We start from the raw sequence: 13,170 nt of genomic DNA, 5'->3' as shown, positions 1-13,170 counted from the left end.
GACCAGACGGTGACATCTGATGAAGGCTGGTGAGGCCATGCCCATCGTCAGTTTTCTATTCCATACACCAGATTTTGGACAGAAACCATTAAAGCAGAAAGCAAACCTAGATCTCACAATCAAATGGATGAGCTGTGTGAACAAATCCATGAACAAGGACACCACATTAAATGAAAATTAAATTACATGCTCGGAAAAGACCATGATGTTAAATGTACCACTTTTGCCACTATCCCTCTAATTAACCATTTTGGTTCTATTTGAAAAAAATGTATTTTGAATTGCAGCCCTCTTGTATTAGTTAGACATTTGCCCTGACCATGCAAGCTGATGTTGAATGTTGACTTCACAGGATGGTGGGACTTCAACACAGTTGTTTGTCTGCAGGGCGAACATTTGAAACTACAGAGTTATGCTCTTAGGGATGAGCTAATGGACACACTCTCAGCCGGTTACCCCTCCTTTCCTTGGGTCCCCCTGCTGCCCAGCTCACCCTGGAATGAGCATCGCACCCCAGGAAACCTTCAGGCTCCTGCTCCAGCCAGGTTCAGCCAGGATGGGTCCTGCCCTTTCAGGTGGGGCGGGGGCTGTGTCAGCCCTGATCTGTCTCTGCAGCCTCCAGTTCATTAAAGCACTGGGCCAGCTTTCCCTGCTTCTTCTCCCTGAATGTGCTATTTTGGCAACAACCTGCTTCATGAAATCTAAAAGAGAGAGTTCAGACTGTGGTTTGGTCTCATTAGCTTCCTAGGTGTCATCTTACTAAGTCATCTTACTTACATCTCCTAATGTAAGGAGACCATTCCAAAACAGCCAAAAAAAGGAAATTCAGTAAGATCTAAATAATTTGAAGGTGATTCGTCAGAGCCAGGAATGTTATGTTCAGACTTCATTTGTTTTATAATATAGTTTGTTTAAATAAAGCACAGTTGCCTGGTAAGGTACTGCAACAAAACCTGGTGCATTGTATACTGTGACTACTTCTACTAATAAAATAGCAAATAATGAAATAATATAACATAACACTACTAATAAAATAGAGGATTAAATCCATGTCTCATTGCTAAATGTGCAAGGCATTCAGCTGGAGCTGGTATTCCTCTGGCATAAGGGATATAAAGCAGCTTTCTTGCCCTCGCCTGCACCTTTTATATATTACTCCCTATTTGTTCTGGATTAGCAGGTCCCTGTCAAATTTAAAATCACTATGTAGGATGGCACATTAGGTTTGCAGTCTCCCAGAGTAAGAAAGTGTATGCATAAGAGCACTTTTTGTCAGGCATATCTGTTATCCTTCACAAAGAACTGGTTTAAATTTGTAGTGCTAAAGTATTAGGAATAGTTTTAGCATATGATACAGTCCTCACCAGTTGAGTCCTTTGTGTTATTTTGTTGTTATTATGGTTTTTTGAAAATTGCTTACTGACTAGTTTTATAGGACAGTTTTCTACTGAATTTATCTTACAAAATATTCTTACTCTTCTCTTTTACTCCTACCATGGTCACCTAGGCAGTCTGTTTCCAAGCTCTGTCCTTTCATGTCAGTGGCTGAGGAAGCTGGAGATCAAAGATGATGTGAAAATGATACAGGTCAAAAAAATATGAACTCTGCATAGGGAAGCTTTCAGTCACCATCTGACTAGTTATGTGAGAAGTAACATTGGTTTATCATATCATGTATATCATGTTTATCATGTATCATATTTCCTTTTGTCTGCATAATTGATTTCCCATTTTCAGAAGAGTAACAAGAAATGGAATTTACCTGAGAATTGTCCATGGCAGATAGTGTTGGATTTTTTCCTCCTTTTAGAGTTCTTCGAGTCAGCCCTTCTTTTTACAAAACCTGTGGGACATACATCATCAGGTGAAATCATGGTAAGAGAAGAAAATGCTCAGCAAACAGAAACCACCACATATGAACATTTCTTTACATATTAGAATAAAACATCTCCATGTTTATCCTAATATGTTAACAGGCATGCCTAGCAATCTCCTCTGAACGGGGATGTTCAATATGTGATGACTAAAGTCAACACAGGAATATCAAGTGGCCCCTGGAAAAGATGTGTACCGGTGCCATGGCACTGACTGCTGAACTCCAGAATACACTGGGCACACAAAGTGCACACTGTCGTTGCTGTCCTGGTACCACAGTCAGTGGTATTTCCCAAGAGCATCCACCATTGTGGAAATGATACGTTATCAGAATCCATCTTAATTTAACAGAATTTAACAGAGAACAGAATAATGTCCTATATTTCAACATGTAACTAATACAGTTCCTCAATGTTAATTGCTAGAATACAAAGCTAGAAAGTCAATGATATGGCAGGTCACTGTTTGTGCTGAAAGCTCATGTCTTTATTCCCCTCTTCTTCACATTAAACATAAGTATAAAGGAATTGCCTTGTGTTCTTATTGAAGATAAGCCTATGCGTTTGTCTGAGAGCATTTGTTATATATTGTCATCAGAAGCCACTGTCACTGAGATCTGCTGAATGCCTTGGCAGGTTCCCAAAATGATGGCATCCTTCCTTTTTTTTAATGAAGTAAAGGGTACTAATGAGTAACTTCCACACTGCAATTTACTGCATTGCAATGCTTTTCTTTGGCTTCTGCCACAACTGACCAGTGGGAATGCGGTGTGTTGCAAAGCTATGGAAGAAGCTGGGAGAAAAAGCCAGCCACACTCCAAGTTTCTGAGGCATCAGTAATGACAGGTCACACACAGTTTGCAGGCAGGGAGAGGTGAGGTGGGGTTGTAAGGAGCTGCTGGAGTAGGGGCTAGCATGTAGCTCTGATCACAACAGAAGCATGTCATAAGCTGGATTCACTCACAGCTTCATGCTTTCTCCTTCTGAGGATGCTGGGTGGTGATTTGCAAGTTTAAGGAAAAGATGATGATTTTCTCTCTCCTCAGCACTCACCAGCCACTAACAACTCACCTGGATGAAGATCAACAGCCTGCTAACAGCAGTGGTGTCTCCTTCGATGACTTCAGGAGTGGGAGCAGCGAGGCTGCCTCCTACTGCTCTGGCTACCACCTGCATGGGGATCCCAGAGAGTTTCTGAGTGCTCCCTGAAGGAATAAAAATGAAGGTGCACTGACTATAACCTGTTCAGAGAGCATATGTAGTTGCACCCTGGAATCAAAAGATTCCCATCAATCAAAGACCAACCATTGCCCCTGGGCTGCAGAAGGTCACAGTGAAGAGGAGGAACTGGCTCAGGTTCTTCGTGTCAGCACCATTGATGTATTCAATGCCCTTGACATACCAGCACTGAGATCTGAAATTTTGCAGAACCTCACCCCTGTGGAAGTGCAAACATACAGATTGGGAATATTTTCATCACCTAGATGGTTTCTTCTGGTAAATATTTAAAAATGTGAGAAAACTAGAAATTCATCTTTATTCTCTACTATATGAAAGATACTTTGGAAACCACTACCACTATTTAAGTAACAACTTCCCATAAACCTCTCCCAAACCATTTTTGCAATCCTAGTTCAAAATAATCCATTCATTGTGTTTTCTGTGTCGTGTGATCTCCTGTAGAGCATATGACACCTGAAGGTCATGCATGAGTCACAGACCAAAGTTTTGACATGAATTGGAGTATATTTATTAGGGATCAATTATTACCTTAAATTAATAATACTGATAAAAAATATATAATTAATTTTCTTATTTATATGTAGAATGGCTTGCGTATACTGCTATATAGTTATAACAAAAAAACCCCATAGTATCGCTTAGAAGAGGGATTTTCAAAAGTGGCTCTTGATGCTTTGAATTGTAATCCCACAGGGTGGTGCAAGGCATGGCTAGCTCACGCCCATGGCAATGGGGCATTGTGAGTGATCCACATCGCAGCAGATTTCAAGTTACGCTCATGCTACATGTCCGGGGGCTGCCTGTGAGGCAGGTGGCAGGTCAGCAGGACGAGAGGTCCATCAGCATGCTGTAAGTGCTCCAGAGGCTGCCCTCACACTGCAGGACAGGCGTAGCTGCTATGCCAGGCCAACCGTGAAAGCTCTTGAAAATCCCTCTTGATGCTGCTGTATCACAGAGGCTCTCCTTCAGCTGGTCAGGGTTACTGCCAGTCCTGCTACATGTCCCGTACTCAGCTGATTTTCAGGCCTTTTGGGTAAGGGTCTGTTCTTAGCAGGGAAGTGGCGTGCTGTCTGTCGCTTCCTCGTTCTTCATACAATGGTCTGTATGTAGGCTTGAATCCAGGGAAGGAGAATATCCAGCTCATGGATGGCCTTGTAGATTCCCTTCTCTCCAAGCTGTGAAGAAGATAAAGGCATTAGAAAAGCAACCACCCGCAGCCCCTGAACAGTGCAGCTGCAGCTGAGAGCCAGCGCCTCCTGCTCTTACCTTAAGAAACGTTTTCTTTAATTTTTTGATCGCAGAAGTTAACCTTGTGGATGGAGCACATGGAAGCTGAAGGGATGAAAAACCGAAAGAGCTTGTTGCAGCAAAGGTGCTGATGTAAAGGCATAGTGACGACGATGAGTCCAACCCACAGTGTGGCACCATAGGACTACCGGTAAAATGTGTGAACTCAGCATGGCTTTGGCATCTCCTGCTACTACAAATGTGTTATTTCACCTGTGTGCTTCCTGGCAAGCTGAGTTCACAGCACAAAAAATTGTATATCTATACATACAGATAAGAAGACCACTAAGTCTTTTTAAACATTTTCTATTTATCTCAGTGATCTTTACATCAGTTTCAGTTACAGCTTGTGCACAGTGCATACTAGCTCTAAGATTCAAGGCCCTTTCACTCCCAGCCTTCGGAGAAGGCGATGCCAAGGGCCAAAGGCCTTTACAAAGTACTGAGGCCATTTTGCACATTGTTGAAAATGCTTCAAATCTGTTTATAAAGTTAATTTATTCTTCCCCTATTTTCCTGCCCATTCCTCCACTGTCTGGCTAATTGTAGACTAATCCTGCACCCTTTTGTCAAGCTACATTTTCCAGTAAGATCACTGGGACTTTTGCAAGACCCTACCCAGCCCCCGGCCATCCCACCCACACTACCCAGCAGTGTCAAGCTCTGGCATCCCTCTGCCCGCACTGTGATGCCAGAGATGCAGGGCTGCAGTATCACTGCCAGATTTGAACAGAAGGAATCTGGGTTTAGGAAGGAAAGAATCCATCAGCCCATCCCACAGGACCCGAAGGCTGCAGCCCGGGCTGAACCCAGCCAGCAGGGCCACGGCTGCCAGCAGTGGGAGCACTGGGGACACCCCGCCATGCCTGGGGCCTCTCCTCACCACCTGGCTGTGAGGGACCGGTGCTGGCTGGCCAAAACTGTGCTGGGGTGGGTTTTTTGGGGGGTGATGCCTGGCTGAGCTCTTGGAGCAACTAGGCTTGCTGATTGCCCGGGTCTCCAGGCTTTCCAAGGGGAAGAATCATTCTTTCAGGAAAAAAAGGGAAAAATCTGATCTTCTCCAGTGTACGAACAATGACAATGTGTTTGCAAAGGAAAAAGGCAAAGGCCCTCAACTCATATGAAAAGGGGTGACTCCACTGGAAAGGTTGGTTAGTCCTTTCTTCCTCCCACAGAGTAAGAAGGAGCAGAAACATTTTCAAGTTGTGCTTCTTGAAGTCACGTCACAGGATGGAAGTGTAAATAAAAGCAACTCTAATTTGTAAACCTTTAAAAGCTTTCTAACTAGGGCAGTTCTTTCTGACTTGGGGCTTTTTTGTTTTTTAAGGTCAGCTTGAATGATGCAGATTTCCACAGAAATCATTCGGTAGCAGCACTGACCTTAAATTACTATGCTGGCTTGAGTGGTAGTACACATTGCAAACTCTGTCCTTTCTGCATAAACAAGCAAACAAATGAGCAAGCAAACGGTCTTGTTCATTGTGAGCGGCACTGCAATCTCTGCTTGAGGTCTGCAAGCTCTACTGATGATGACAGAGCAATGATTAAAAGTCCTGCGGTGAGTATATTGCTTTTCTGCACTCCACTCAAATACAAGAAAACTTCCATAGTCTACGAATGTAAGAGCACGGGTCTGACCTCAGAAACAACATCATACTGTCCTCAGCAATGTTGCCAACTAGGGCACGTGAACAAGTTAATAGGTCAGTGATGCTGCAGGTGGATGCTCCCAGTATCCAAGGAAAAATGTCTGCTCCCTTTACTGTGCAGTCATACTCTAAATGAAAGAGCCTGCTTTCACTGCAGAAAAGGGATTTAGAGATTTTAGAGCTTAAGTGTTTTTGAAAAACAGGGCTCAGGCTCCTAAAATGTTTTAAAATATTAATGTTCCCTTGTTTGGACAAAACCAAGAACCAGTAGGGTGAGAATCATTAATAATGTAGTACAAAGTCTTTGAAAGCAGTTTGGAGACAAATATTGTTAGGATTTTTAAATAGCACACATGCTTCTAGCTGGCTGAATTAGAGCCTGAATTTATGAAAGAATATAGAGTGGGTATGTATATAAAGGTATCACTGTTTCCCTCAATTGTATAAAGAACTTTATCCTTGAAAGGTAACAAATTCATTGCAGAAGTATGTGGCCACGGTGAAAATCCCTTCTGATAAACACCTTGTAACTCAACCAGGTCATAAAAACTAAAGAGCTTATGTAGATGGATGAATTAGTTTTATAATTTATTGAGGAATAACATGATGGAGAAATCTCAAACTTGGAATTAGCAAAGGATCCATTACTTTCATTCTGTTCACAGTTCCTATTATTCTTTCACATGGCTTTGTATTTTTGGCTTTGAATTAATACAAATACTTTAAAAATGTTAGTTTCCAGAAATGAAACATCTCGTAGAAAATCATGACAAGCCATCATTTCTTAAAGAACTATTTTTTTTCTAATACCAGAGGAAGTCTTTTCTCTCCTACCAGTATTTTTTAAGATCCAGAAAAGTAAATTGTTGTGTTTAGACTTGTGTTTAATATCAGCATTAATTATGAAAAAGAATGCAGGAGCTCTGAGAAACCTGCAACATTTTGTCACCATACAGCACAGAAGCCAATGTATTACTAAGTTATATAGCCATCTCTAGTCACGATGGTATTTCAAAATAACTGATATTCTGAATTCAGTCGCAGTTGACAATCTGATCTCCTCGGTGTGTACAGGCACTTATATAGGGTGTAATTGCTTTTCCAGACAAGAATGAAATCTCTGTAAAGTATATTATAGCATACAATATCTGGAATTTTGACAAACACAGGTAACCACAGCAGTGTGCTGAATGCTGGGAATAATGACTGTAAATCGTGGCTGTTTAGCATGGTTTTAAATGCAGAACCTGAAAGCTGGTGCAGTTTTCTCCCATTGAGATTTGAATCTTTTTACAGCATGCAAATATTCCAGTTGTGTTCTGAGCTATAAATCTGCAAGGAGATCTCTGAAGCTGCTTATTTTTGCATTGCAAATATTTGTGTACATGTAGAACCAATGTCCTTTTCTTTCATGCTACCACACAATTCAGATTAGACAAAGTTTTAATTGGTTAACATTTGATTGACTTCTCATCCTGCCACCACTTTTTAAAATTACTATGGACATTTATCTGGATATGCATGGCTATGTTTCACCCTAAGTCATGCTCCACTTTTTGGGACACTGTGACTTGTGAGGACTGCAGGTTTAGGGGAGAAAAAAAAATAGCCATAGGACAACATAAGGCACGCCCTGTTGTTATTCATCTGCCCTTAAAAACAGGTAAGAGAAATGACCCACAAGTGACAGTGTCATCGTAGCATCATAGTGTCTTTGTATGCATCTTGCATGAGCAGAAGTGTGCTTTAACTGCTGTCCTGTTGTTATTTATAGGGTGGGATGCTGACATGCCACTGGCAAAAGCGCCTCTTCCCTGGGACACCTGGATCCACTCTAGGGACATTCTGCCAGTGGGCAGCATCACTCCCTGACAACTTGCTCTGACTGCAGGCACAGCTGGCACATGGAAACTGCTCCAATGTGCTTCATAACTGCAGTCCCCACTTACTCATGAGACACCACCAGCCCTTTCAAAATTCAGTATGGAGGAACAGAGGTGACATGTGAGTAAAGGTTGCGCATGTCCAGTGGGTATGCTGTTGAAGAAGGAAAGCATAACCAGTGTTATATGGCAGAAACTTGAGGAGCCACATTTCTCCCTGTGATTACCCTGCTTCTTTGCAGCTTTGGTGCTGAGAGGGCAGCACAAGGCAACATCAGCAGCAGGGAAGTGGTTTGTCTCCATGGTGTCCCCACCACCTTGCCCACACCCCCTGGGCTCACTCTGGGAAGAAACGAGTGGTGTTAAACTTCTCTGGCCCCAGTGAGGAAGCCCTCAGGAAGCTGGGTCCTCTGTGGTGTGGGGCACGCAATAACTGAATCACCCTTTCTTTCTATCTGCTGAAAAACTGTGACGGAGCCCTTTCCTAACCTTTCGGCTGAACAAAGTTAGTTTGGCTCTCAGGAATATACTTACACAGGCGTTCATGTTTGCTTGCAGGACCTGGAAGGCGTTAATAACATACAACTTGTCACTTCCTACTCCAAGATGACTGAAAACATTTTTCATATAGAAGGAGAGGAGCTGATCTCGAACACTGCAGTTTGTCTGGAAACAAAGCAGGTAAAGAGTTGCCAAATGAAAATCTCACAAGTCAACTTTAGCCTAAAACTTCATCCTCATAAAAATATGGGTCTTTAGAAAGCATACAATTAATAAAAACATTTTCATGAGGTTTGCTATCCCATTGGATTGCTTCCTTTTTTTTTAAGCAACTCAACGTGTGTCTGTGGTTGCTGGAGGAAAGGCAGGAGGATGTTGTGCTGGCAGCCAAAGGACTATGGGTAAAAGCAAACATGAATAGAAGTGACACCAACAAATCTATTGAACACTCAAAGAAGAAATGGAAGATACACTGAGGAGTTAAGCCAGACCATCTTGCCCAAACGGCAGGAGTCATTGTGGGTGTCATTGTTCCATTCCTCCACATCAGTGTCCCATACCATTCAAGATGCTGTAGGGTATCCTAGCGACCCCCAGCTGCTGCTCCAGAAGAGACCAGTCATCCTGTATACCCTGTGTCCTATCTGCCTGGCCTGTGGGATCTCTTGGATACCCAAAGGTATTTCAAACAGCTATTTTTAGGCAATGGAGCCAAGTATCAGGTGTGAAATACCCACCAGCAGGGTAATGCAACTGCAGATTAAGCCACCCAAATGCAAGTGTTGTTGTGTAGGTCCCACAGGCAGGCAGGGAGCCTTCACTCCCAAGGTAATCAATGGGGGAATTCAAAGGCCAGTGGGTCTCTGTTTAAGGATAAACTGACTCAGTTGGCCCTGCTGACTAGATCTCTGTGTTAAGGAAGCTAAAATACCTCACACACTTTGACTCACTTAAAAATGTGCACCCCAAGTTTAGTGTCTCGCTGCCATGCTGAATCACACACTGGGGACCTCTGATTTTCCTTTTCCAGTGCATCTGCAAATGTCAAAGCCCAGAGCAGCTCCTTGGGTGTCCCGGCTGCTCTGCAGCATCCCTGGGCTCTCAGTAGTACCACACACACTCAGCAGAAGGTGCCTAAGCTGGCGGGACAGTGGCTGTGGCCCTGACCCTTATGTGAATGGACTTGTACCTGAAAGTGTTGCTGGGGAGGGTCGCATATAGCCAGGTGCTCGCAGGAGGAGCAAATCCTACCAAGAACACACTCCCCCTGACACGGCAAACACCATCACCCCAACCCCCCTGGCAAAGCAACGCTGCAACCACCTAGAGAGAAGTCCCTCCAGCCAGGCTTTCTGAATCCACCTTTCTCCCCATACCACACCCAACTCTCCCCTCATGTCCCAGGGGAATATCCCTTTCTATGGGGCAGAGGTAACACTCTTCCTCTAAGTGGAGGACTTCATTAAATGTATGGCTTTCATAAATACAACGTCCTTCCTAATTAAATACAAGTGATTTTTGTGTTGGCTGTCATTCCTTTAGATCATGCACTCCTACCTCTACTGACAAAAGGAAAGTTGAAGTAATAAAATGGAAAAACAGTAGTATAAATCTTACCATAAACAGCATTTTTGTTGTCTTTTTAAGCAGCCTTGTGTTCTTGATGAGATCCTTCTGCAAAATATAATGTTCTAGTATTAATTAACCTAAGCAGAGGAAAGGAGACAGAGTCTTAAGTCTGGTTTGTACAAAACTTAATAGTAATAATAATAATCAGCACCTGTATTCAGATGTAGGATGAGAACTCAGCAAATCTGTGTTCCAATCCCAGCCTAGCTACAAACTTCTTTCATGGCAAACTCCTCGGCAAACTCATCTCACCTCTCTGCATCTTCTTTTTTCCCGTCTTTACAAAAGGAGTAGCGGCATTACCTTGCCTCTCAGGACTGTAGAGATCATTTGGCTTATTAAAGTTTCCAGGTGCTCAGTAACGAAGCCAGTAAAGAAGCATCTATAAATAAAATAAACTTTTCAACCAGTGGGATCCACTTACAGGAACAGATGATTTTAAACTAGTTGCCTTGGTATACAGGTTCTCCGTCACTTGGGAGAGGAGTCCTTTTCGGCAGGTATACTTTCCCGTAGGTGACTTTTTGCCTTCCACAGTGAAAAGACAAAGCAGAACTAAAAAACGCCCGGATCTGAAAATAGAATATGCTTTCATCTTCGCTCCCAAATCTTCGTGCCTCTACAGTCACAGCAGCATATGTGATACAGCAAGACTGGTTAGATGACAGAGGTTAACCTAATTTTGTTAACCCTCAAAGCAGCTTCTGCACTGAGATGCTCACACAGATAACCTATTGCTCGTGTGCTTGCTGATCAGTATTGTTGCTATGCTTTTTTATACATCTTGCTCCACTTTCAACAGATTTGACCACAATCATCTGTGACGTTTTTCTAAATGGTATCTCCATATTTACTGGTAGCAGGGTCAAGGTTTCCAAGAAAGAAGAACTTCCCTCTCATATGAGAAGTCTTCTTTCATTTAAGTGGTGGTCAAGCCAGGAAAAAGTAGTTGAGCTGGTTAGTTTGGTTTCATAACAAAGTATACCAAATGTGTGAAATTTTTTTTATTATTATTTTCCCACAAAACCTTATGGCAGCACTTTTCTGAAAGGTAATGGCCCAGAAAGGAAAAAATCTTTGCTAATTTACTCTTAGAAGCATTAGAAAATCCATTATCTATAAGGAAGTTGGACTGTGCTGCCTTTAAAACTTCACTGTCCAGTCTTTCAGAAGTGCACAGGAGTAAAGAAGCTAGCAGCAAAGCAGCTTGCTGCCTATTTTAATCTCTGTAATTAGTCTTTTTCCAGGGCAGGATTTGCCCCAGTAGAAGCAGCAGGTAGTTTAGCATGAAAGGGAGGGCTCCAGGGAGGGCTCTGTTCAAGGTCCAGAGCATGCTTGGCTATGAAGTTGCCTTAAGAGCTCACCGAGAGCCACAGGCACTGGGAAATAATATGCAAAGTTCTAACGTACCCACCACAGAGATGTTTAAAGCAAAACCAAAGAGTCAGATGGCCACTCTTCTACAGAGGTGCTCAAACAGAGATTGGGCGATCTGTGGCTCTGGCCTGCTTCTGAGATAGCCAAATGCTGAGGGTTTCTCAGGTACCACTCCAGACATGCAAGGAACACAAGAATAGCCTTGGAAATCCTGAAGTGACAGAAGCACTGAGATGCTGTTAAGCCAAGGATGGGTGTAAGCCAAATGTCAAAGTCCCTAGAACTGTCTGAGGTGTGTGAGAAGAGGGAGAAAGCAGGTTTTGGTCTAGCACAGCAAGACTTCAGCCTACTGCAATACCATTTTTGTTGGAAGTAAAAGCAAGCTCTTGAAATGTTCACCCAGGACAGAGGGTTTTGCTCCTTTGATGTTTAAAAGTGACACAGAAGGGCTTAAACAGATCAGAGAAAATTACTTGAGCTACAACTCAGAGGGACCTTGAGTTGCCAGAGCCAGCAGCAGAGCTGTGCCCCTCTATGGCACCACCAGTGAGCCTGCGCCAGGGGCATGAGCCAGCTCTGGGAGGAAGAAGGGTGAGACAGGCTGGATAATAAACTCACCCCAGCCTTGATCCCACTGACTGTTCACACAAACATGCATGCAGCCTCCAGGCCAAGCTGGACTTGCATCCAACTTCAAGGACCCCACCTGTACCAGCTCTGGGAAATGCATTTTACTGCAGGACTATCCATACATTGCAGTAACTTCACCAGCACTGAAATGCTGATGGGGTCCATCCAAAAGGGAGACCAACAAGGGGAGGAGAGCTTACACTTTTGGAAGGTGGAGATGATGGAGACATGAGGCTCTATGTCCATTTTCGTGCTTACTTGAACTGTAGTCCGTACCTGAGCTCTCTAAATGCTGTTAGATTTGCCAGATGAGGTGCACCAAACCTCAGCAAACAAGGTATGTGGACAGCAGATTAGCCACTTACTCCTGGTTTGTTCCTAGAAGAGTTTCTCAGGCAACAGCAAGAGTAGAGTCAGAATGCAAAACCGCCTTGGGTTCCCCAAGGTGTGGTACCCCCTCACTGGTCAACAGTCATTCCAACCTATAAATGGAATAAATGGGTCATGTAGCCAGTCTGTAATGGCTTTTCACAAGAAAATAATTTTCAGCATCTCTGAAACTTCTGATGTTTCTGGAAAACCCTTGAGCCCACAAGTTTCATTTTGTCTGTTCTGTGAGCTCCTATCACCGAGCTTAGAGGGCTGTAGCAGTGACACTGTTGCATTGGACTCAAGCCCTTCACATGTGAACCAGCAAACACCTTATTGAATCGGCTAACTTTTCAACTGGGTGGTCTAAAAAGATGCAGATGGATGCAAATACATGGTGACCATGTTTTAATAAAATAAAATAAAATAATAAAATAAAATAAATAGGGCTTTCCTATTTTTGTCATAGAAGGATGGTGGGTACCATTTAATACCTGACCCTGTAAAATCGGTTACACTTCCACCTTTTTTGATATACTGAGTTAATTACTAGTCATACAATAGCCAATATTCTTTAATCAGAGCAAAGGGGTTTTTTGGGGGGGGTCTGATGTAGCACTTTGTACACTGGATTTTAGTGCCACTTTGGCACTCAGACATGATTATGGTACAAATAATAAAGACAGAATACCAAAGAATCAGTATTATTCAGTATTTAAAGTTATATGA

The 13,170-nt window shown here is 42.9% G+C and overlaps 1 protein-coding gene across 1 annotated transcript; it reads right to left on the bottom strand.

Annotated features, from left to right (window-relative positions):
- Positions 1-3,677: 3,677 nt before the first annotated feature.
- Positions 3,678-10,675, bottom strand: IL26 (interleukin 26). The gene is made up of 5 exons (XM_055809009.1): positions 10,490-10,675; positions 10,054-10,110; positions 8,470-8,601; positions 4,383-4,448; positions 3,678-4,291 (listed from the first exon to the last, which is right to left on the bottom strand). Exons 1-5 carry the CDS (start codon positions 10,658-10,660, stop codon positions 4,205-4,207), a joined length of 513 nt encoding a protein of 170 aa, XP_055664984.1. The 5' UTR covers positions 10,661-10,675; the 3' UTR covers positions 3,678-4,204.
- Positions 10,676-13,170: the final 2,495 nt, after the last annotated feature.

Source organism: Falco peregrinus, chromosome 6, assembly GCF_023634155.1.
Source record: "Falco peregrinus isolate bFalPer1 chromosome 6, bFalPer1.pri, whole genome shotgun sequence".
In the NCBI taxonomy this organism is placed as follows: Eukaryota; Metazoa; Chordata; class Aves; order Falconiformes; family Falconidae; genus Falco; species Falco peregrinus.
This window is presented reverse-complemented; position numbering and strand designations above follow the sequence as displayed.